Source organism: Nasonia vitripennis, chromosome 5 (assembly GCF_009193385.2).
Source record: "Nasonia vitripennis strain AsymCx chromosome 5, Nvit_psr_1.1, whole genome shotgun sequence".
NCBI classification, from domain to species: domain Eukaryota; kingdom Metazoa; phylum Arthropoda; class Insecta; order Hymenoptera; family Pteromalidae; genus Nasonia; species Nasonia vitripennis.
The window spans coordinates 20,323,590-20,346,852 of NC_045761.1; the positions used below are offsets into that span (position 1 = coordinate 20,323,590).

At 37.3% G+C, this 23,263-nt stretch overlaps 5 protein-coding genes across 11 annotated transcripts in view; 2 read left to right on the top strand and 3 right to left on the bottom strand.

Annotated features, from left to right (window-relative positions):
- Window positions 1-36: 36 nt before the first annotated feature.
- Window positions 37-9,722, bottom strand: LOC100679687 (ankyrin-3). 5 transcript variants are annotated; one of them, XM_032600979.1, is made up of 8 exons: window positions 5,145-5,260; window positions 4,985-5,030; window positions 4,653-4,845; window positions 4,433-4,563; window positions 2,406-3,932; window positions 1,925-2,335; window positions 1,550-1,831; window positions 37-1,470 (listed from the first exon to the last, which is right to left on the bottom strand). In XM_032600979.1, the coding sequence occupies exons 4-8, from the start codon at window positions 4,473-4,475 to the stop codon at window positions 1,028-1,030; spliced, it is 2,706 nt and encodes a 901-aa protein (XP_032456870.1). In that variant the 5' UTR covers window positions 4,476-4,563; window positions 4,653-4,845; window positions 4,985-5,030; window positions 5,145-5,260; the 3' UTR covers window positions 37-1,027. The 5 variants fall into 5 exon arrangements, with proteins under 5 accessions (XP_032456870.1, XP_032456871.1, XP_031786993.1 ...); XM_032600980.1 differs by lacking the exons at window positions 4,433-4,563; window positions 4,653-4,845; window positions 4,985-5,030; window positions 5,145-5,260 and adding exons at window positions 9,299-9,412; window positions 9,471-9,722; XM_031931133.2 differs by lacking the exons at window positions 4,653-4,845; window positions 4,985-5,030; window positions 5,145-5,260 and adding an exon at window positions 9,327-9,722.
- Window positions 4,587-9,356, top strand: LOC100118792 (DNA polymerase delta catalytic subunit). The gene is made up of 14 exons (XM_001602630.6): window positions 4,587-4,702; window positions 4,776-4,840; window positions 4,990-5,092; window positions 5,160-5,271; window positions 5,352-5,524; window positions 5,595-5,854; window positions 5,935-6,161; window positions 6,232-6,398; window positions 6,475-6,720; window positions 6,796-7,098; window positions 7,175-7,645; window positions 7,714-8,120; window positions 8,199-8,852; window positions 8,929-9,356. The coding sequence occupies exons 2-14, from the start codon at window positions 4,788-4,790 to the stop codon at window positions 9,023-9,025; spliced, it is 3,273 nt and encodes a 1,090-aa protein (XP_001602680.2). The 5' UTR covers window positions 4,587-4,702; window positions 4,776-4,787; the 3' UTR covers window positions 9,026-9,356.
- Window positions 9,723-9,829: 107 nt separating the features above from the next.
- LOC100117418 (probable small nuclear ribonucleoprotein G) lies at window positions 9,830-10,612 on the top strand. Its single transcript, XM_001600985.6, has 4 exons — window positions 9,830-10,022; window positions 10,139-10,161; window positions 10,235-10,359; window positions 10,435-10,612. The coding sequence occupies exons 1-4, from the start codon at window positions 9,991-9,993 to the stop codon at window positions 10,483-10,485; spliced, it is 231 nt and encodes a 76-aa protein (XP_001601035.1). The 5' UTR covers window positions 9,830-9,990; the 3' UTR covers window positions 10,486-10,612.
- LOC100679649 lies at window positions 10,599-16,518 on the bottom strand. 3 transcript variants are annotated; one of them, XM_003424772.5, is made up of 5 exons: window positions 16,182-16,518; window positions 15,654-15,879; window positions 13,395-14,580; window positions 12,084-13,316; window positions 10,599-12,016 (listed from the first exon to the last, which is right to left on the bottom strand). In XM_003424772.5, the coding sequence occupies exons 2-5, from the start codon at window positions 15,744-15,746 to the stop codon at window positions 11,568-11,570; spliced, it is 2,961 nt and encodes a 986-aa protein (XP_003424820.1). In that variant the 5' UTR covers window positions 15,747-15,879; window positions 16,182-16,518; the 3' UTR covers window positions 10,599-11,567. The 3 variants fall into 3 exon arrangements, with proteins under 3 accessions (XP_003424820.1, XP_008206027.1, XP_031786991.1); XM_008207805.4 differs by having other exon boundaries at window positions 16,304-16,492; XM_031931131.2 differs by having other exon boundaries at window positions 12,084-13,310; window positions 15,654-16,518.
- Window positions 16,519-17,635: 1,117 nt separating this feature from the next.
- The window catches only part of LOC100118678, a 68,622-nt gene continuing 62,994 nt past the window's right edge, over window positions 17,636-23,263 (bottom strand). Inside the window, exon 13 of the mRNA XM_031931242.2 lies at window positions 17,636-21,735. Within this exon, the coding sequence (XP_031787102.1) occupies window positions 19,398-21,735 (2,338 nt within the window). The 3' untranslated portion in view covers window positions 17,636-19,397. The remainder of the gene's footprint in view (window positions 21,736-23,263) is intronic.

Consider the following 23,263-nt stretch of genomic DNA (forward strand, 5'->3'; position numbering starts at 1 on the left):
ATTATTAAAAAAAAAGAGAGAAGATAAGATTAATAGTTAAGTATTAAGGAAAATCCGTTTATTTGTCAATTTATACATTCGCAGATATACATAGTGCTTTAACATTTTATTTGCATTATATTATTTATACAAAAAAATAATACCCTTCTTTACATTTTCTTCGGTGTAACATTTGGTTCTTCATATATATTTTTGCAATCTTTATATTCATGCAGTTTGAAAATACTTAACATCAAGCAGTAAGTATCGCTTACTTTATAAACTAAGGTAACAAAATTACAAAGCTACAGTATCATATCGTTAAACGATTTTATTTTTCTTTAAAGATAATTTGCGCTTTGTATAATAAATCAGGCTTTTTTTAAATTTACTATCTAACGTGTTGAAACATGAGATTCATTCATTCAACTTCTTACTTTATAATATGAAAACGATTTATAATAATATATCTCTAATTTGTTTCTATCTTCTTATAATAATACGTTGTTTTTTATAATTATTGTTTAATTTATGCTATTTACGATGACAACTCTTATTATAATAGTACATTACGATACGTGTGACTTAAATGGTTCTTTTTTACACGTCGCAGTTAGCACCCAAGCGTAGCGAGGGCGCTAGGCGCCGTGTAAAAATGAACCATTTGTCAAGAGTATCGTATAAAATTTTATATCGCAGATTGCTAAAGTTCGCAAATCTTGCCTATTCGTAATTAAAGTAGTCCTTATTTGCACCGTGAGGTTAGCGCACGAGCGTAGCGAGTGTGATAAAAACGGTGCAAAAAAGGACTCCTTTAGTCACAGATAGGCGTGACTTAATAGCGGATTTTAGCCACACTGTGCTATAAAACTAATATTTTCATGCCATAAATATTTTTCAATGGATGAATAAATTATTTGTCATAAAAAACTGACTTACTTTCTAATTTTGTCAATACATGAAACTTAAACTGATGACAAATTGTCTAGCATACATCACATAGAATTAAACTATTAAATAACCATTATGAAAGTAAATTGAGTAAAAATCAATTATAATTCACGTAACCTACTTCATTCGCTTTTATAAGGTTGTCTAAATCAGCATTACTTAGGTATTTAAATATGCTTTCACTACAAGAATCAGGCAATGGTATTTTTGGGATAAGCTCAGCTAAAGCTTCCTTAGCAAAATTTAAATAATTTCTTCTCTTAATCCCTGAGCGATACTGAACTTTCAGTAAAAATCCATAAATAGGAAAATCCGTGTCAATTGCACTCGAAAGTATTTTTTTGAAAATAGTATTTTTTACTCGATTTGCCATCTCATCGGTGTTTTTTAGCAAAAGATCATACAAAGTGCAGGACTTATCTATTCGGATGCTCTTTAACTTCTTGATCTCAGCGCGACAATCATTTGTGTGATTTTTATTTTTAATTTCCACTAATGACACCCCGTTAATAAATATATTTGTCCCGTTTATCCAATCATCTAGAAAAAAAAACATTTTTATGTATATTTAAATCATACTTTCGCGTTAAAAAGAAGTATTATTATGAAAACTACTTACTAATTTTCTGAAAAGCCTTCGTTGTTGCTTCATTAAAACGAAAGTCAATTGCTTTTAAAGTCATTGCAAACTCAGTTAACTCGAAGGAAATAGGGTAAGCACTAAGAAGAGGAGGAAATAGTGTATCATTGCTATACCAATTTGCAAACAGAGTAATAGGAGTATCACTGTTTAAATCCATAGCATTAATATTTGCACCTCGTCTCAAAAGCTTTCGGACAACGTTAATCGATGGCTGTTTTTGATTCAAGGCGATGTGCAGAGCAGTCTTGCCAGCATATTCTACATCAAGAACATTTGGCAATCAGTAAAATTTTAACGCAATATGTATCTATTGAAGTTTTACAAAAATAATAATAAATAGAGAAATCTGACCAGAGCTTTTCCTGACAGCGTGATTTACGTCTGCCTCGGCTTTCAATAGCTTGGAGATCGTTTCTTCGTCGTTGTGCAAGCAGGCTATGTGTAGAGGCGTAAGACCGCGGGCGTCCTCCACGTTCGGATCCGCATCGCAGAGCAGCAAACTGTCGATGACCTTGTGCCTCCGGAAGATAGCAGCGAGATGTAGGGGTGTACAGCCAGGCCAGATCGGCGAGTCGTCATCTATAGTTGCTTCGATATTTTCCATGTCGTCCAAATCTTCATCGTCTACTTTGCCGTCTTTCTGCATGCAAGTAACATGCAACATGGTCATACCCCGATTTTTATTGGGAAATTCGCAGTCCGCGATATCTTTGTACAGAGTGTCCAGCAGCTCTTCCAATATATACTCTTTCCTCTGGTTATCTAGTTATAAATACATATAAATTTACTTTTTACGTCGAACTCTGAGAAAAAAAAATAAAATGTTCATTACCAATAAGCTGATCGGCCAAATGAATAGGAGTCATCCCCTTGGCATTGACAGCCCTCACATCTGCCTTATACTCCAACAGCACCTTCACAACATCAAGCTTTCCGTTCTCAACGGCAAAATGCAGTGCGGTGTACCCTGGCCAAACGGGAGAATCTTCGCTCACCTTATCGTTAATCCCATCTTTGACTCTGGCATTCTTCTGTAGGTAGCCCAAAACTTTGTCCTTTCCCAGGCACATACAGACAATATGAAAGTGCGAAAGTCCTCGACTATCCACCGGGTTTGCATCAAACAAATCGGTGGCCGACAACAGAAGCTCAAAGACATAGCTCGTTTGGGGTGTCACTTGTGACTCGTTCATGACTTCATCGTGCATAAACATAAACGGCAAATCCAAGAGCGTGCTATGCATAGTCTTACGCTCCCTTTCGTACTTCCAGGAGGCGGCGATAAGCAGCGGAGTCAAGCCATCCCTCTGCTGTGCGCTTACTTTTGCACCTCGCTTCACCAGCGTTCGGATTATGCCTAACTGCTTGTTCAGCGTCGCCAAGTGCAGAGGTGTTGTATTATTTTCATGCTCAACACAGTTGACTTCCACCCCGTAACTCAACAGTTCATTGACCACGTCGATTGCGTTTTCTTTTAAGGCTATATGGAGAGGCGTTAAGCCGGTTTTGCTCTTTGTGTCGGCATTGGGTTTATAACGCATAAGCAGGTTGAAAATCGACATCCAGTTAAGATCAATGGCAAAGTGAAGAAGGGAGTAGCCGGGATACTCCTCGGTATCAACATCGATTTGGGCATTTATATCAAGGTTGATGTTGGAACTGTGTCTCAGCAACATTTTTACATACTTGAGGACGCCGTATTTAACAGCTAGATGAAGAGGAGTCACGCCGTTCTTGGCTTTCACGCTGATGCTGGCTTTGTGGCTTAGAAGCAGCTGAATCGCGTCCAAATTGTAAAACTCAATGGCACAGTGAAGAGCAGTATAGCCTGGTAGTTCCGGTGAGTCAAAATTGATACAATGATTGATTTCGCAGTGATTTTGCAGTAATCGTTCTATAAGAGTCAAATTGTCTCTCATGCAAGCGATATGCAAATACGTAAGGCCACTTGAGTCCACGTAATTCATGTCTGTTGTGTTGCTTAATGACGTCAACAGGAGATCTGTAAAGACGTTGTTCCTCATTTTTGCTGATAGATGCAGAGGGGTTTCTCCTTCAGAGTTCCTTGCTTCGATCGAGGCTCCTTTTCTCAATAGTAGTTCAACGATTTCAATGCTGCCAAACTTGATAGCATGATGAAGAGGTGTATCCGCTGGCAGTGCAAAATCTCTGTTATTTACTCTGCATCCTCTTTCAATGAGCATCATAGCAGCTTCCTTTTGACCCTTGGCTAGGGCATAGTTTAGTAGATCGTAGTCTTTCCATTTGTCATTTATGGGTAATCCTTCCGCATCTATGAGCTCCTGTAATTTCTCTGTGCTGCCAGTCTCTATTACTTCCACAAAACCCATTATGAAATCTGTGAAAAAAAGCAAGTTTACTTCAATCGTTTTAGTTACGTCACTATACTTCAAAAAGTGTGAATTAAAAAATGTTATTGATTCTTGTCGTTATTATTACTATGATTGCGTAAGCATTTTCCATACATGTATTATAGTTATGTATGTATGTATGTACATACCTTCACTGTTGACATAGGTCAATTGTCGTAATGAAAACAAAAAAAGAACGCGACTTATATCTCACGTTTTTCTTATTACATTAAGTCGAAAATCTATTCGCTTTGTGCACCATAATATTTCTGATGATCATTTAATCGATAGAAAACTTGGTTAGCGCAATGATCATCCATAAAGTTCAGTATATACAAGGATTATTCTAGTCGATACTCGATTCACCTATATAGTCTGTATATACAAAGAATGACTTGTTGACTTTTCTGAAAGCCGGCATTGGCAGTTATGCGAGTGCAGCGCAAAGCTTTTCTGATAAAAAATTTGAAGAGGAGCTCTGTTTTACCATCCGAAATGCGCATCTGCCGCCACACCGTGCGTTGATGCATTTTATTATGTATCGTTTCGAAGAAAAAGAGTGTCCAACGCTTTCCGCTGTTTTGTTTTGAAAATATAACTGTTGCCTCGTATTATGTACTGAAATTTTGTGAAAAAAATTAAAAAAGAATAGATTGCTTAGTTCCTAAAATTGAGAATTTATTCTATATTAGTTTTTCAATTCTTACAAGTCTTGCGTATACGAAAATATAAGACAGCTGATAATAGTGATAATATAGTATACAACTTTTATTCTTTTGTCAGCGACCTTCTGTGCAAGTTTTAATATCACATTTTTAACCTATTTACAGAGTTTCGCAAGGATGAGTAAAAGACCTCTTCCTTCCACATCAGGGACAAAGAAGGCGAAATTGTCGTAAGCTGTTTAAATATCATAACTATGAATTTTATTGTCACTTCTGCGTTCACTCAATTATTTTTAAAAAATTAATAATTTTCATCTTTAACCTTAAAATTAGTACACACTGACATGCATTATCATTACATTAATCTGAATTACTTTAGAAACGATGACGATGAACCTTCAGCATTCGAGTCAGATCTGGCTGCAATGGAAGAGGAGTTTTCACATGAATATAACAGTGAAGAATCCCAAGTATTTGGAGATGTACGTATACAAAATACACAGAAATGGAGTAATAAAATAATGCTTGAATTACTGGAATTCTTAACAGGGACCTGAGCAAGAAAATACATCCATCAAATGGAGCAGGCCTCCACCACCTGCACTGGATCCATCAAAAGATTCGCTATTCTTTCAACAAATTGAAGTTGATCACTATACAGGTTTAGTTGAAAGCTTACACTATCTTACTAAAGTATTGCTGCATGTGACGAATCATTTTTATTTTTGTCTTTATATTTAGATAAGCCAATACCAGGTATGCCAGGAAATAGAGTTGGATCAGTACCAGTAATAAGAATGTACGGCGTAACAGAGCAAGGAAATTCAGTTTGCTGTCATGTTCATGGCTTCAGTCCTTATTTCTTTGTTTCTGCACCTTCAAATTTTACTGATGCACATTGTAGACCATTTAAGGTATGAATTTATACATAAAAATTATTAGTAAAAAGAAAAAAATAAGTAATAGATAATTGTGAATTTTTAGACAGCTTTAAACAATGCAGTAAAGAATGATATTAAATCAAATTCTGAAAATATTCAAGAATTCATTTTAGCTGTAGATATAGTTAAACGACAAACAGTCTATGGCTATACAGGAGATAAGAAGTCTCTTTTTCTCAAAATAACAGTTGCTCTACCAAGATTAATTGCACCATCTAAAAGGCTGCTAGAGACTAACGTTATTTATGATGTGCTTCCACACACTTATACTGCTTTTGAAAGTAATATTGATTTTGACATTAGGTTGGTGTAAAATCATTGTCTAAAATTGTTGAAAATATCTTATCTTTGATACAATTATTAACAATTACATTTCCACATAGGTTCATGGCTGACACACACATGGTTGGATGTTCTTGGATAGAATTAAAACCAAATCACTGGAAGCTAAGAGGAAAATACAATCACAATTTACCACTCATTTCAAGATGTCAATTAGAAGTAGACGTAGCTTGGGATGAATTCATTGCACATGCTCCAGAAGGAGAATGGTCTAAAGTAGCTCCTTTCCGAATTCTCAGCTTTGATATAGAATGTGCTGGGCGCAAAGGTTTGTTTTGTTGCCAAGAAAATAATTTTGGTTCTTGTAATATTTTTACTAACGTTTAACATCTTGATAGGCATTTTTCCTGAACCAAACAAGGATCCTGTTATTCAAATAGCTAACATGGTTATTTTACAAGGTGAAAGTGAACCTTTTTTACGAAATATTTTCACCTTAGATACTTGTGCTCCAATTGTTGGATGTCAAGTACTCAGTCATAACAAGGAGAGTACTATGTTAGAGGTAATTAGAAAACTTTCTTGATTTGTATAACTTTTTTGATAATATTGATCTAAAAGTATATATTTTTAATTTAAAGAAATGGGCAGACTTTATTCGTCAGTTGGATCCTGACATATTCACAGGTTACAACATAAACAATTTCGATTTTCCATATCTGATAAATCGAGCTCAACACCTCAACGTCCGGGATTTCAGTTATTTGGGCAGGATAAAGAATATAAAATCAGTTATTAAAAATACAGTATTACAAAGCAAGCAAATGGGTCGGAGAGAGAATAAGTCCGTTAATTTCGAAGGGCGAGTGCCTTTTGATTTATTGCTGGTGATGAAAAATTTCTTTAAGTATGAAAATAAAATATCTAGATTATAAATTCAATAACTTATTATTTATGTATAGGTGCTGGTTAGAGATTACAAATTGCGATCATATACTCTGAATGCTGTCAGTTATCATTTTCTACAAGAACAGAAAGAGGATGTCCATCATAGTATTATTACTGATTTACAAAATGGGGATTCTCAAACTAGAAGGCGTTTAGCTGTGTATTGCTTGAAAGATGCTTATTTACCTTTGAGATTATTGGACAAGCTTATGTGCATTATTATATACATGGAGATGGCAAGAGTTACAGGAGTATCTCTCTCTAGTTTGCTAACAAGAGGTCAACAAATAAAAGTTGTATCACAACTTTTACGAAAGGTAATATATAGATGATGTAACAATCAAGATATTGAACCCCTTATACAATTTATTTAGAATTCTTCTTTTTGCTCAGACTATAGAAAGGGGGTATTTGATACCTGTACATCAAGGACAAGGCTCAGATGAACAATTTGAAGGTGCTACTGTTATTGAACCAAAGCGTGGTTACTACAATGATCCAATAGCTACTTTGGATTTTAGTTCATTGTACCCAAGTATAATTATGGCACACAATATTTGCTATACAACACTTTTAAGTCCTGCTGCACAAAAAGCATATGAAGTGCCAGAAAATGATGTAACGAAAACACCTGTTAATTCTAACTTTGTCAAAAGCAATGTAAGAAAAGGAATATTACCAGAAATTTTGGAAAGTTTACTATCAGCTAGAAAAGTTGCAAAAGCTGAGTTAAAAAAAGAAACAGATCCTTTGAAACAGAAAGTACTTGATGGTCGTCAATATGCTTTGAAAGTTTCAGCTAATTCTGTATATGGTTTTACTGGGGCTCAGCAAGGAAAGTTACCTTGTTTAGAAATATCAGGAGTACGTAAAATCGATTACGTCAACTAATAAAAAAAGCCTTTTTTTATAATTCTTTACTATTTTTCCAGAGTGTTACTGCTTATGGACGTACTATGATAGACAAAACAAAACACGAGGTTGAACAACAATATCGTAAGGAAAATGGCTATGAACATGACGCTGAAGTTATTTATGGAGATACTGATTCAGTAATGGTAAAATTTGGTGTTAAATCTATTGAAGATGCAATGAAACTCGGTAAAGAAGCCGCCGAATATGTTACCTCGAAATTCATAAAGCCTATAAAATTAGAATTTGAAAAAGTTTATTTTCCCTACTTGCTTATTAACAAAAAACGTTATGCTGGTCTATATTTTACCAGACCAGATAAGTATGATAAAATGGACTGTAAAGGTTTAGAAACTGTAAGAAGAGATAACTGTCCATTAGTTGCTAATATGATGAACACATGTCTTCAAAAATTATTAATAGACAGGTATTTATTTTTTATTTGGATTCAAATAATTAATAATTCATGTAAATTAATTTATTAAATAATTAACAATATTTACAGAAATCCTGAAGATGCAATTGACTATGCTAAACAAGTTATTAGTGATCTTCTATGTAATCGCATTGATATTTCACAATTAGTCATTACCAAAGAACTGACAAAAACTGATTATACTGCTAAACAAGCACATGTAGAATTAGCTGCTAAGATGAAGAAACGGGATGCTGGTACAGCTCCGAAATTGGGTGATAGAATACCATACGTATTTATAAGTGGACCAAAAGGAACACCGGCCTACCAAAAGGCCGAAGATCCTATTTACGTTTTAGAAAATAATATACCTATTGATACGAACTATTATCTTGAGAACCAGTTGTCAAAGCCTTTAGTTCGTATTTTTGAGCCTATACTTGGTGACAAAGCTGAATCTTTATTATTGAAAGGTGAACACACAAGAACAAAATCTGTAGCAACATCAAAAGTTGGTGCTCTGGTAGCTTTTACACGTAAAAAAGAAGCGTGTTTGGGTTGTAAAGCTGTACTGCCAAATGGTCAAGAAGAAAAAGCGCTTTGCCAATATTGTGAAAAAAAAGAAGATGAAATCATACAAACTGAAATATACAATGGAAGAAAGTTAGAAGAAAAGTTCTGCAGATTGTGGGCAGAGTGTCAAAGATGTCAAGGTAGTCTTCATCAGGAAGTAATTTGCACTAGGTAAAAGATTTAAAAACAATTGTTGATAAAGTGCCTCTCAAATAGAAATTTATATATTGAATATTTTATGTTACAGTCGCGATTGTCCAATCTTTTATATGAGAAAGAAGGTTCAAATAGATTTGGACACACAAGCAAAGAGAATAGAGAAGTTTGGACTGCCACAGTGGTAGTAAAAAAACTTGCAAAGCCGAGTTATGAAAATTTTTATCCGTCATGACTTTTGTATGCCATTAAAAACACAAGTACAAATGTGATATCTAATATATATATATATATATATATATATATATAAACTTAGCAGGAGGTATTATGAACAGAAATAACAGTTATATTTATATTTTACATAATGTGTTATGTATATGTCTACAATCATAAATATAATCAAGTGCTCAAAAACAAAATTGGCAAATCTTCATATTTGAATATAGAAAGCATTACATTACCTTCATTAAACATGGTTGGTTAACTTACAGTATAAAATAACTGGTTTACAGGACAATACTTGCAGCAAGTTTTTATTTGCCAAATCCTCGTTTATTTCATTCTTCCAAATCTTTCTGAATAATTTTTACTTTTTCATCAAGACAAAATACTGTGTGTAAAATATTAACTTACATTAGAAAATCTTTGGTGAAGTCAAATTCAATCAGCTGTTAGATACAATTGAAATATATGTTAGCTGCCAAAAATACATTTTCGTCTGACGTCTCCAACACTTGACCGTATTATTACTTCAATCTGGTAGCATGACCATTAGCTTTGAACATCTGAACTTCAAATTTATTATGAAAACTCTAAAATCATTATTCATCGTTTATCAACTAGCCTTAGAAAACATTGTTTGAACTTATTTCATTATAGGGTAGACCAATAGGCATTTATTGTTACTATCTTTACAAAACTCTAATGCTAGACTGATTGAATTGTTATAATAAACGTTTCTGATTTTCATACTCGCGCTGCATGTAGAGCCAACTATTGAACACAAAACGTATGAATCAAATTTACCGACTGAGAATATGAGGAACACACCTAATTTTAACCGGCGTCGAGTTTTGCCACTTGCGCGTCACTTCCACGTTTTTCCTATAAAAAGAAGTTTTCTTTATAATATTAAAATTAACCAACTCCAAAGATGAGTAAAGCACATCCTCCTGAGTTAAAAAAGTAAGTCATATCACTTTATTACACGTAAATGAGTTGAAAAGACCCATGATTTGTTTGGGTATAAGTTAGAGGTTATATTTGAATGACAATATTAATAAATTTTTGTTTGTTTACAGGTTCATGGACAAAAAACTATCATGTATGTATTAACATTCCTATAAATTGTTTAGATTTAAACAAATAAATATTCTAAAAGTTTACTATTATTACAGTGAAACTCAATGGTGGTCGTCATGTTATTGGCATCCTACGAGGATTCGATCCTTTCATGAACATGGTTATTGATGAAAGCATAGAAGAATGTAAAGATGGTACCAAAAACAATATTGGCATGGTGGTAAGTTTATTGAATCCAAATTAAATTGAAAATAAAAAATGATTCTTATAGATCTAAGTAAAATTTTTTTTCTAGGTGATTCGAGGCAACAGTGTCATAATGTTAGAAGCACTGGATCGAATTTGATTAATATTAAATTTAGTAAGTAAGGTATTTTTAAGGCAATGCATCATCTTTGGATAACAACAAATTAAATTCCACATTTCCCGTTACCAGTTGTAATAAGTAATAAAAAAACCTTTTTGGAAAAACATCCTTGTTCTGAATTTATTTTTTGTATACTTAGTTACATTTATTAATTTAGAAAAATTCCACCTATTTTGTGCCTATTTTATTGTATATAAAGTGATGCAATAATAATCACCATCCAAGTTATTTACAAAAATCACGTGAAAAATTGTTAAGGTTGTACATAAATAGATATGTTTACCTAGATATCACGTTTTTTGGTTTTTCAATCATTCACATGGAAAAAATAACAATGAAACTTTAAACATACATAGTTATTCGAGGCAATTTGAAGATTGTGCAAATGTTAGTAAGAAAGATGTAATAATGCATGCCTGTTTGCAAAGCGAAAAATTAACGTTTACATTAACGAGGAACGTTATAATTTACAAGGCACTCCATTAGTTATCAGGATATCTGATAAAAGGAAAAACTGTTCAAGTTAAAAACGGACTTTTTTTAATAGATTACCAATTGATACAATTAAAATATATTTCTTCTTGATAATTCTTATTTATGTTAATAATGAGCACATGCCATGTATTAAAATAATGTTACAGTAGAAAAGAATCTTCGTTTTTTGCAGAATCTTCATTGCTGTTATATATTTATGTATTAAATATATGTTCTATAAATTAAAGAGTATAAAACGATCTATTCCGCTTTTAACTTAAATATTTGCTTCACAATAAAAAAAAATACAAATTAAATGAACGTTTTAACATTACCAGCGAATGTCTGACTCTATCACAGAGAATATATCATTTTCACGTCGTGCAATCGAGTTCACATAGATTCACATAAGAGATGTAATATGTTTCTAATAAAACTTTAAAAATAAAATTTGCACACTTTATCTCACTTTTAAAAAACATGCACAGTGTCGTATGCATTGTTAAAAAAAAAAAACATAATATTAAATAAAGATACTGTTTAAAATAATTGCATTGCAAAAAATTAAAAGCTAACGTTTATACACATCATTGTACTGCTTGATAATTGTGATCTTGATGGATGCTTGACACAGCCATCGAATTGTCAAATTCTGCGAATCCATTAGAATTTGTTTGCAACGACTCACTTGAGCTCAACAGTAAATCTTCTTTATCATCACAATCAATAACATCATAGACTTCATTCTTTTGACTATTACTATCTACTTCTATAATTTTTAATTTATCCAAACAATCATTAGAATTTGGTTTTAAACCATTCGTAATTTTATCTTCAACAGCAGTCTTCAAGATGCGTTTGACTTGAATTTTCTGTACAATTACTTTATTCGATTTAATTTTTATACAATTAATAGAATCTAATTTTTCGTTTCGTTTTTGGTCAATACTGTTCCTAGATTTATTATCATTGTCGCTCTTCAAGTTGATTTCTTCATTTGCAGCACTTGACTTTCTTCCTTTAGGAGTTGTATTAACTAAAATACGTATCATTAATAAAATTATTTGTCGTTAATAGAAATTATTTATTTTTCAGCAACTCACCTGGTACTAAAGTATTCCGAGGGCAAGTTTTACTATGCTCTGTATAGTCAGTTTTTTTATGAAATTTTCTACCGCAATTCGGACAGAGCGTGAATTTCATCGGGTTAGTAGCTAAATGTATACTGTACTGCCTTTCATACTCGAAACGTCGTTCACATACAGTACATACGAAAAATTCTTTAGAACTTCTTCTTCTGACTGACCGATTTTTAGCTATGCAGTCCATCTCGGCCTTATTTTCGTTAACGGGCTCGGTCTTTGAGACACTTTTTGCCACGACTGTGGATTCGCTAATTAAATTTACTTCACGGACGTCTTCATTCCCGTCAGGAGGACAGCTTAGTTTTTGGATCGAATTTTCTAACCGATTTTTCGAAATACTGTGCTCCAGCATCAAGTGCCGTTTGAATTTGCTCTCAGCGACCTGACGCTTGCACAATCCGCAAATAACGAAACCATGCTCCTTTTTTATGTGAAAATCTAAGCTACTACACGTATCAAAAGATTTCGGACAATCGGAGCACTTACGGTTAACTTTGGACTCTGGAGACTTCATGTGTTTGAGGAGCTCCTGCAGAGATGGTAAGACCTCATCGCACATCTCGCATCGCACTTGTCCGGGCTTGTGGTCGCCGACTATGTGTTTATTCATAATAAGTTTCGATGGAAAGCCCTTGTCGCATATTTTACAGAAAAAGGATAGTTGAAGATCACTATTACTGTGACTTTTCTCATGCTGTTCGCAGTATTTTGACGAGCTAAATTTCTTCGAGCAAACTGAGCAACTGAACTTGCCTTTCTTTGAATTTTTCTTGCGTCGTCGTCGTTTTTGAGCCTTGTTTAACAATGGGTCGGTCAGTTTCTCTTCTACGTTGCGCACGTTACCAGCCAAAGCTGGCTGCAGCGGACGGAATTTGCCGGAGTTCAGAATCGGAGCTTGTTCCGATATGACCTTTGGTGCTGTCTTCGGTAACTTTGGCGCCAGTTTTGATTCCGATTTTTTCATCTGCTGTGGTACTAGTCGTGCTGTCGATTTCGGCGGGGTATCACTATCCGGTACGACACAGAACTTTGGCAACCCTTGGGTATGGTGAAGCATCGATGGTTCAGACTTTAATTCCGCGATGGGCACGACTTTGTAGGGCGTCGCGAATGACTGACTGGACATTACCCAATTGTTAACGCTTAACTGCTTCAAAGATTCGACGCCTACGGTTTTGTCAGGCTCTGTTTCTGCAAAAAAATATATTTTTAATTCATCATTACAGTTTTTTGTAGATAGAATTTCAATAAAAATCACTTTATTCGTACCTGGGACATTGGCTACTGGTTCTTGTTCTGTTGCATTAAGATTATTGATTATCAAATCTGTATTGACGATTTGCGGTTTTTGCTGCTGATTTTTCATTAAAACAGAATCAACACTACTTGTTGACATTTCAGTCAATTTAATGCATGGCTGATTTGGTATATTTGGGGTATCTCTAATGTTAACAGTAGCTCCATTTAAGTGATCAGCTAATTTAATTTGCTTTAGTGGTGTTGAACCAAGCTTTTCATTTTGTTTTTGGGAATCAATTGTTTTTTTACATGTTAAAATAATTTCAGATATCTTTTCAGAAGTTAATTTCATATCAATTTCTTCAACATGCTTTCTCTTATTTCCAAGAACTTCTTTAATGCTATTATTATTGTTGTTAATATTACTGTTATTATTGTTTGCAGGGATGAAATTTAGCAATGAAGTTTTAGGAGGTAAGATAGGTGTGATTATAAGTTCATCATTTCCTTTGAGGATTGACAATTGATTTATGCAAGTGGGCGTAATTTTCATCATACTACGTCTTTTTAATTCTAGTTCTTTTGACATTTGTAATTCCCGTTCGCGCATTCGAATCTTTTTTACATCGTTAGGATTGACATTAATATGCTGGTAATCTACAACTCTTTTCCTTCTGCATTTTTTATGATTCAAGCGAGCTTTACAAGTTTTAAACGTAATTTCACACGTATCACATATCATAAATTTATCACAATGGTGTAATCGAATTGAAGCTCTACGACATCGGTCATGATCTATACTAAGGGCATCACATTTTTTATTCTGACAGTGTCTTGTGACTTTAGCATCTATCTCATCTTCAGTAATATTAATGGAGATAAGCGGAGTGATAACTAAGCTCTCACAGGGCTCAAAATGACCACATGCTTTTCTTTTCCTAACTATAGGAACTAATAAAATCTCAGACTTTCCATTGTTTTTAGATGGTAAGAGGTACTCTTCCTCATCATCTTTTTCGTTGCTCGGATTAATTACTTGAATGGATACACCAGGTTTGTCTGGTAATTGATACTCTCCATTAATCTCACTTTTGTTGTGTGGATAAGAGCTTGAGCTGACCATTTTAAAAGCTGTGGGTGAATTGTTACGAGGAATAGCGTGGATGACAATATTTGGCTGATTGAAGAGTCTGCGAACTGAGCCTGTTAACAGGACCTGCAATGAAGAATTTTAATATCAGAATATATTTTTGAGATTGCCTTCTCTTATGAATTCAATAGATATACTCAAACATTGATATATGGGTGAAAAAATGGTCACTAATATATCATTAACTTTCAAAAATAGCTACTTTACTTTAGATTTGCGTTTGTAACTTCTTTGTATCATTGAGGCAGTATAAATGATTTCAAATATAATACACATACACCATGATAGCAAGTGATTCCAGATTCAGATATATAAAATAGTGTTACGAAACACCATTGGCCAAAATAAAAATCTAGCAAGAGTTTCTAACTGCAGTTTTATCAATGCAGTTGTTTATGTAACAATGTAATATAAGTAAATTAAATGTCCATTACAAGAGATTATTGATATCTTTATTTTCTTGGATCATATTTTATATTACATAAAAAGCTGCAAGTTTATGTCAAGTTTAATTTGTAAACAATAATCACACATTATGCACTAGGAGTAAGATAACAAAAAACAAATTCTGATAATGTTTGAACCACTTGAGCTCAGAGAGAACTAGAAATAACCAATCTGAGCATTGGAGAGAGACTTAATTATGTAAATAGACCCTTCACTTTAGTGTGTGCTATATACAAGAACCAAAATTCTGGTGAAAGGAGATGAATCTGAACAACTGCACAGTAGTTTAAAAATCTGATCATCATAGACGCATCAGCGCCGGTTTTTCAATTTGCCTCATCGCGAAAAAAACGAACTCCAAAAATCGAAAATTTAAAATAATAAATTCACGTGGTGCGCGGATCGATCGAAGTTTGCAACTAAATTGCAAAAGTTAAAATACTCATATAGAAAACCAACGGTATAAACAAAAAACGCCGCCGTACATTCGAAGCGAATCGACAACAATATAAGTAGGTACATGCGTTAACCCGTCTCACCTGTCAGCAAAGCGCGCACAAATCAAATGATCCCGATACCAGTAATATCGCCCCAATAAATACACAAAAATGTATACCAGCGCGTGACCTCTCTTCGCCGGAGCACATAATAAACAAACCGCGAGATAGACAGAAGAAATGTATTTTTCTCACCTTGCTGATACCCGCGCTGCTGGGCACAGCTTTGGTGCTTTGCAGTGGCACGCTGCTCATGGTCGCGGAGGCCATAATAACACCTTCGACCATTTAAATGCCTGTCGTCTAAGTCGGCTGCAGCGGAGAACAAATAGCGAAGCCAGCCATGCAGCTGATGCGAAAGCACGAAGCTGTTCCTGTGATATCAGCACTGCAACACTTTCGGAACCGCGGATAGGTGATCCTATCGGACGGGAATTGTTTATAAAATTGATGATAAACAGTCGAGATAGAAAGAGAGAGACGGAGAAAGAGATAGAGGTTAGGTCATGGCTGGTGGTGCAGCAGCAGCAGCTACAGCACCGGAGAAGAGGAAGCTCCGCCCTGGGCGCAGCTGCGAGTACTCGTAGTCCCGGTCGATGCTGCCACTCGAGCCCTCGCCCAGCAGCTCGCAACTACCATTCTGCCCTCACTCGGCCCTTTTACACATCCCTTCCTTACAAGTATATATGTATACATATACACTCTACTGTGTATATTCTTTACCTCCCCTCGCGCGCCTCTTCTCTTTTTTCGCTCTCCTTCGTCCCTTTTCGACTATATCTATTATATATACACGGCTATACGCCGTACTGGTGCACACGCACTGCGCTACTTGCGACACACACCTGTCACACGACGAAAATACACGCGCCAGCTTCGTCCGGGCAAACGCGACGAAAGTGAAAGAAACGTCGGAGGAAGGAGTAGGGAGAGCAGTGTGTGCTATAATGTGTACTCCTATCTCGCTCTTTCTCTCGCGGGTTTTTAGCTACGAATTTTCATTCTCCTCTCTCCCTCCCCCCTCTCCGCGCTCTCTAACACTATGACTGCTGCAGTAATATTACTATATTACAGCGAAGGGTTCGCTCCGCGCGCGCGGCGGCGCCGCGGCCGCGCGTGATATTCTACGTGCGCGCGAGAGCTCCGCTTTTCGAGTTGCACCGCGCAGATGTTTCTTTATGCATATATATATATATATATATATATATATATATATATATATATATATATATATATATATATATAATACATATATATATTGTATTACAGTGTGCTATATACAGTTCTGTTGGCAGGCGACGAAACCGAGCGGCTTTTGAAATATCGCAGCGAGTCGCGCGCGATAACGGGAACTTACTGCTGTACTTATCTTGCGCTGCATGTGTGATATACATGCACAAAATGTGTGCTTACCGCGATAGCCTGCGCAAGTTGAGAAATAAAAGAGTATTGTAATTTTTGGCGGTTCATCTGGTTTTCTCTCGTTGGCTTGATCGATAGTATATACTTTTTATTTATACGTTTAAATATAACGGTTAGTAAGAGCTTGAATTCTTGAGCGGTTCGAAATCGATTTTGCGCTATTTTTGAGAGTGAACTATCGAACGCTTCGTTCAAGAAATTTTGCCTTTGATTGGCTCCAAGCTTACTGCGCAACGAAAAATCTTTTTATATCCACGGGAAAAAATCTGTCAAATACTTGCCTTAATTTATCTTTTATAAGAGATAAGAAATTGTTGCCATGGATGCTACAAAGTAGTTAGTTGCTGAGAAATTTTATTTCTTGAAATAATGCCTCGTTTTTTTTCGCGAAAGTTAATGTTAATTAACTTCTGGATAAAAACAATGTTAATAAACGTAGATCTTGGAGAACAAAATGCAGAAATAATTTTGCCTTTATTAATTGAAAAAGACATCCAAGTTTTTAAAGCGCGATAATGCCTTCAAGAATACTCCGCTTTCAAACTTCATGACAGTTTTTCCTAAAGTAATTTATTGATCTACTCACGTTTCGAAGAGAAAGGCCTCATTCTATTATAAGATGATGGAGTAATCTTGGAAAATTATTATCTCATTCATTACGAACACTAATACATTAAGAATAAATTATTATTTATGAATAAGGATAAGACAGTAGGAATTTATCATAAGAAATTTTTTAGTAATCAGTAATTGAATTTGCAATATTTACTTAAAAATCTTTATTTTGTAATTTTTACAACAGCTGCATATAGCACTCGGTTTGCTAATTTAATTCCTTTATAGTACATACATGAATGAAAGCTTTTTTCAATTAGCGTGAATTTTTTGATTGTCTCGATGAATAATATTGTATGCTAGTAAAAAAACTTAAGCAACTTACAATTAACATTATGCCTAATACATACATAAGTAAAGTTTGAACAAAAAAGTTTTGTCAGATGCACATTTTGATACAGAATTCGGTAGGAACTTGGACGTATTAAAAGTCAATCGATAAAACGTCAATGTCTGCTTTTCGGGTCGCAGCAGTTAATTCAAACATAAATGCTCAAACACTCACAAATAACAATGACAAAACTTTTTTTCCACATATGCAACAAGAAATTGTTATGTTAATTTCGTTTAATAAAAAGTCATACTAAAAACGTTAAGAACGCGAGATAAAAACCTAAAGTATATTACCTATGTACATTTACATACATCAGTCAAATAAATATATCGAGTTTTACCTTAAACTAAGTAGCGATGTAACTTGCGACTCAAAAACTCGCGGAAAAAAGTACGCGCATCTAACGGTACACGACAATTTTTTCCTAGGCAGTCAATCAGCAATGTCAAATAACCATATAATATAATAAATCAGATCTACAATTGATCAGCTGCACTTACAAGTCTCTCCCTTTTACACATACATAATATTTATATCACAGAATGTTTAGTTTTCTCGTTACGTAGCATAAAAATATTTCATCTTATCGAATAACTATATTTTTTTTTCTCGTTACAAAAAGCCTTGCTAGTTTGTAATTGTTTTTTGTTGTCCCTAGAACTTGCTGTTTTCGCATCATGACGAACATGATGATAATTCATCGGTTTCACGGAAATACTGCGTTTACTGCTATGTACATGCACCATTTCTGTTATCTTGTATTGTATTTACACAGTATCTTTGTCTATATCGAACAACACGGAAATCGTGTTGGGCCATCAGTCGATTGAGCACCGAACGATCGAACGCTGCATTTGGTATTTGTAATTTCTGCTTTGAAAATAATTTCTTAAGCATTCACTTAGATTTGCCAAAGACTAGAATTTTCTTACATTAATTCGTGAAAGTGGTCCTATCTCGTTAAAACTGTACATTCGGGCGGGTGAAAACAATATCACGGTATCGCGTACAAAATTAATTTTCTCTTGGTTCTCGTGTTTCGCGTTTCGCCGGGGGTCTAAGCTTCAAATCTGATTCCTTCCTTAAAAAAGATTGTTTCTTTGTACAAAGCACTTATCATAGAAAAATACAAACCTTTTTAATGACAAAATACGAAGTATTTCGCCGATTTTCCGCGTAGACGAACGAAAAGCTCTCGAAGCAACGCTGCGCGGATCCGTCGCACAAAAATATTGTATCGCAAAAATAGTCGTATGTCCTTCAAAAAAATTACGCGTCTGTTTTATTCGTCAAAAAATATATTAGCCTCTTTTATCATCCAAAAACTGTTCCCTAAGATTTCGCAAAACGGATCCACGAGCAGCAGCATCCAAGAACTTTTCCACCACGATCGAAACCACTTACCGAGAACTAAAGCTAGTCACTTCTAGTCTCTTGGAAAAGTGCTCGCCTCTAACATCTCTAAAGCTGCTTAAATAAATAAAAAAAATACGTATACACTACAATCTACGTATAATCGCACACAAACGTCACCAGAACGTCGGACATGGTCACGTTAAAAATTACGTTTAACTATCCCTCGAAGTAGTCGTCGTCGTCGTCGCCGCAGTTTTAGCCGCTCCGGGTTTCTTCCTCGTGAGCGTATTCGTCGCGCCCTTCTCGCTCTGCTCAAATTTTTGCTGCAGTGAGGCAACATTAGATTTACTTCCCGCGGCCTTCTGCAACCCGCTGCCTGGAGTCTTAGTCTCCGCCTTGCTCGGGCTTGTCGGCGATTTTGTTGTCTTAGCCGCAGCTGTCGTCTTGCTCTTATCGGAGAAGTTTGCAGCCTTGGTCAGTAGGTTCGAGGGCTTGGGTGGCATGGAAACGTTCTTCTGCCTGGTCTGCGCCACGCTCTTGGCTGCTGCAGGCTTGGCCTTGTTGGCGTTGTCCCTGCCAAGGACATCGGGGGACTTGTTGGCGTTAGCGCTGCAGCTGGACACGAGGTCTGGACTGTTATCGCTCTTTGCTCCCTTTAGACTCGAGTCCGAGTTCTGTCTGCTCGCCGGTTTATTGGAACTAGCATCCGAGCCCTGTCGCGCGGGCTTCTGGAGCTTCGTCAACCCTGGCGGCGTCTTGGTTCTGTTGAAACCTGGCTTCGTCGCAGGCTTCGTTTCCTTGGGCTCCTCCTTCTTCTTCGAATCCAGTGTCTTGGCCGTCACCGAACTCGGCTTGGAAGGCACTGGGCTACTGGCAGTGCTGCTGATTTTGGCTGGCTCCTCGGGCTTGGGCACGTTGAGCGCGGACGGATGCAGGTAGCCCGAACTCGTCGTCGAGTTCGAGTACAGGCTGCTCGGCGACTTGTAATGGGAGGCATTGACGTAGGTCTCCGGCGTCTTGGGATGCTCCGGGCTGAGGGTCTTGGTCGAGTAGATCGAGTCGAAGTTGCGGCTCGAGATCTCGGACACGATCTCCGACAGCAGGCCCATCGAGTCGGTTTTGTCCTGACCAGCGGCCAGATCCACGCTCTTGGGCGTCTTGTACTCGCTGTCCACGAGGGTCACAGGTGGAGCGGGTCGCTTGGGTTTGAGCTTCTCGGGCAGAGACTCCTCGATGACGGCGTAGATGTTGTCGCTGGAGGGCGACTCTTCGACGATCTTACCAAGGTTGGCGTCGGACACGAGGTTCATGCAGTCGTCGTAGGCGTTGTCGGTGGGTTGAACGGCTTTAAGCACTGCGGGGCTTTGATAGCCGGGCAGTCCGGGAATCTTCTTGGCGTCTGCTGGCGCTTCGGCGGGTTTGACTGGAGGGCCGGGTGGCGGCGAGGTGGGCCTGACGCTTGCGGGGATACTGGTGGGCCTCTTGTTCGGGTTGGACTGGCGCATGGAGCCGAAGGTGTGTATGGTAGGTCGAGGCGTGACCTTACTGTCCCTCATGGACTGGGCACGCATGACAACGTTGCGCTGCTTCTCCGAGTCGGTGGGGCTACTGGCGTCCGGTTTCACTGGTATCGTGGCGGTGGGTATCTCGATCTCCTTCTGAGGTATGGGCGCTGAAATCTCGAGGCTGCGCAGAATCTCTTTGTCGAGGACTTTGGAGGCTTTGTGATGCTGACTACGTGGCAGCGAATTGGTGTGGTAGCGCTGAGGAACCGGGGCGTCGTTGGATTTACCGCCCATCGGATAGAGCATGGAGGCGATTCTCGTGAGAGTGCTGCTGCTGCCGATGGACTTCTCGGCGGAACCGCGACGCTTCTCCTCCCTGGGCTCGAGGTCGAGGGAGGTGCTGGGTGGTCTGCTGGGCTGCTTCTCAGGCTCTGGCTGCTGGGCCTTGACGGGGATGCTAGGCGCAGGTCTGGTGGGCATCTTGGGCCCTACCAGCTCGACGGAGGTGCAGGTGGTGGCGGCGAGGACGGGGCTGCTGATGAGCGGCCTTGCGGTGCTGCCGGCGTTCGGAGGTGGCAGAGCTGGTGGCACGACGGGTTTCGACAAGAGCTCGGCACTGGGAGCTTCGATGCTGGGCGTCTGCCTGAGCGTACTGCTGCGCTGTATGGGCTTGAGGTTGGTTTTGATGGGCACAGTGGTGGCCACGCTATTGACGTTCCAGCCGGCGGCTGGCGGAGGTGCTGAAACTTGAGCCGGTGGTGGTGGTGCGCTGGCTTCGTTAGTGTTTTTCAAGGGGCTGATGCTAAAGCCCTTGAACTGTCCAAAGAAGTTGTTGTTAAAACGCTCGTCGGGGTCGGTCTTGGGCAGAAGGCTGGCGCAGGCTGGATCCTGGGGCACACCGCCGTCGATGCTGTCGATGCCCAGAGGTCCGGAACGCTCGATGATCTTGATGCCGCCGTTGCTGACGATTGAACGCGCCTGGCTGCCAGAGTGAGGGGGTTGGTGGTGGTGATGGTGGTGGTCGAAGCCGAAGCCCCGCGTCAGCCTGGAAGTAGAGAGAAGAGGTTCGTGGGTTATTTGAAAGCGATTCGGGAGGCGGGATCGGGTGCAAGCTATACACATTCACACACGCACACGTTTCGAGTATTTACATACAATATATGTTTGATTCGCTGAGATGAAATTCTTAAAATTATACGTTTATGATTTTGGGTGTGAATGTTCGCAGGTGTACCCTAACTGTTCAAGACATGCAACGATTGTTTATGATGGTCTTATCGAAAATTTCGAAAGCGTTGTTAGCAATGGATTTTTTTTTCTGTCTTAATAGAATGAGCCGAGTATGATCAGACAATGTAATGATTGATAAACAAATACACTACGCCATTATGTTTTGTATTATTAATCGCCTTATAAATACTAAACTACAAAGTACCATGCACCAAAACAACAACACACTACCCCACTCAGCATGCAAGACAAGCATCAACTAGCATTTCAGAAGTGCGCATTGTTAGCCAGTTGTCGAAAGGTTAGTAGCAAGCCATATGGAAAGAGGAAAGTGTATATATATACTTGCATATGTACAGCAATATTTACAAGAGGTTTGTTTTTCATAGGATAGAACGAGACTAGACGCAAATCCATTATTTTTATGAATTTGTTTTTATTGCATATCATGGATAAAAAAAGATATGTTACAATGAGACATTCAGCGTGTATATATGCCAAGATGCGCGAGTGCTTGTAATACGCAACAATTTCTTATTTCGCGCGTTCGTAGCTTGGCCGACGTTTCTCTTCAGGCGACTGACTCTGCGCCCGATTCAAACGTCATTTTTAAGTATACTCGTCATGCATATAACGACTCCAAAACAACAAACGTATTCCTGGCAAGTGTATTATTTGTAAAATAAAAGAGGAAAAAAACAATCACGGCAAGAGTTGACGCTAGAGATTAATAGAGAAGAACAACATAAACAGTTATGGTAATACTACTGGAGGAATCGATCATGCAAAGTAGAATTTGCATTTCGATTCGTTTTGACAGTACACAAATTATCTACTCATGCACTTAGGTCTAATAAATAATCATGCTAGCACACTCTTATCGACTAATGTTTAGTTTATCGCTCCGTTGTACCGATTCTATCGAATAACCAACGAGATTGTATACTGAATTTTAACGCAAAGACGATCGAGGGGTTTGAATTATCTACTTTATCAGTTTGATCAATTCGATAATTGCAAGCGTTTTGATAATTGTATTGTTAAATATTAGTAAAGGTGTAGGTAGTTATCTGGATAAGTTAGTCTTTAAAAAGTTAAAATTTTAAGGTTGATAAAATAGATTATTGATTTCCCTCTTATTCCGCAGTTTGTTTTTCCGTAAAAAAATAACTTAGAGCTAAGTGTCACAATGATGACTTATGCTTTGTATTCTTTTTTGAGTTGAAAGTACGTACAAGTACTTTTATTAACATGAGTTAAAACTTGACTATTAAGTAATTTGGATCACAGGTTGTGAGCACATTTGGCAATGTCAAGACATGGTTTACCATATAAGTACATTA

Bases quoted from the DNA above. Each gene is read 5' to 3' on its own strand.
- LOC100679649 (XM_003424772.5), bottom strand. From the start codon at position 15,746: ATGGTCGAAGGTGTTATTATGGCCTCCGCGACCATGAGCAGCGTGCCA. The intron at 14,581-15,653 runs GTGAGAAAAATA...TCTTCATTGCAG, and splicing joins GCAGCGCGGGTATCAGCAAG to GTCCTGTTAACAGGCTCAGT. The intron at 12,017-12,083 runs GTGAGTTGCTGA...TACGTATTTTAG, and splicing joins TCGGAATACTTTAGTACCAG to TTAATACAACTCCTAAAGGA.
- LOC100117418 (XM_001600985.6), top strand. From the start codon at position 9,991: ATGAGTAAAGCACATCCTCCTGAGTTAAAAAA. The intron at 10,023-10,138 runs GTAAGTCATATC...GTTTGTTTACAG, and splicing joins CATCCTCCTGAGTTAAAAAA to GTTCATGGACAAAAAACTAT. The intron at 10,162-10,234 runs GTATGTATTAAC...CTATTATTACAG, and splicing joins CATGGACAAAAAACTATCAT to TGAAACTCAATGGTGGTCGT.
- LOC100679687 (XM_031931133.2), bottom strand. From the start codon at position 4,475: ATGCATCAACGCACGGTGTGGCGGCAGATGCGCATTTCGGATG. The intron at 3,933-4,432 runs GTAAAACAGAGC...TTTTTTTCACAG, and splicing joins GCAGATGCGCATTTCGGATG to ATTTCATAATGGGTTTTGTG. The intron at 2,336-2,405 runs GTAATGAACATT...ATTTATAACTAG, and splicing joins TTTGGCCGATCAGCTTATTG to ATAACCAGAGGAAAGAGTAT.
- LOC100118792 (XM_001602630.6), top strand. From the start codon at position 4,788: ATGAGTAAAAGACCTCTTCCTTCCACATCAGGGACAAAGAAGGCGAAA. The intron at 6,721-6,795 runs GTGATGAAAAAT...ATTTATGTATAG, and splicing joins TGCCTTTTGATTTATTGCTG to GTGCTGGTTAGAGATTACAA. The intron at 7,099-7,174 runs GTAATATATAGA...CTTTTTGCTCAG, and splicing joins TATCACAACTTTTACGAAAG to ACTATAGAAAGGGGGTATTT.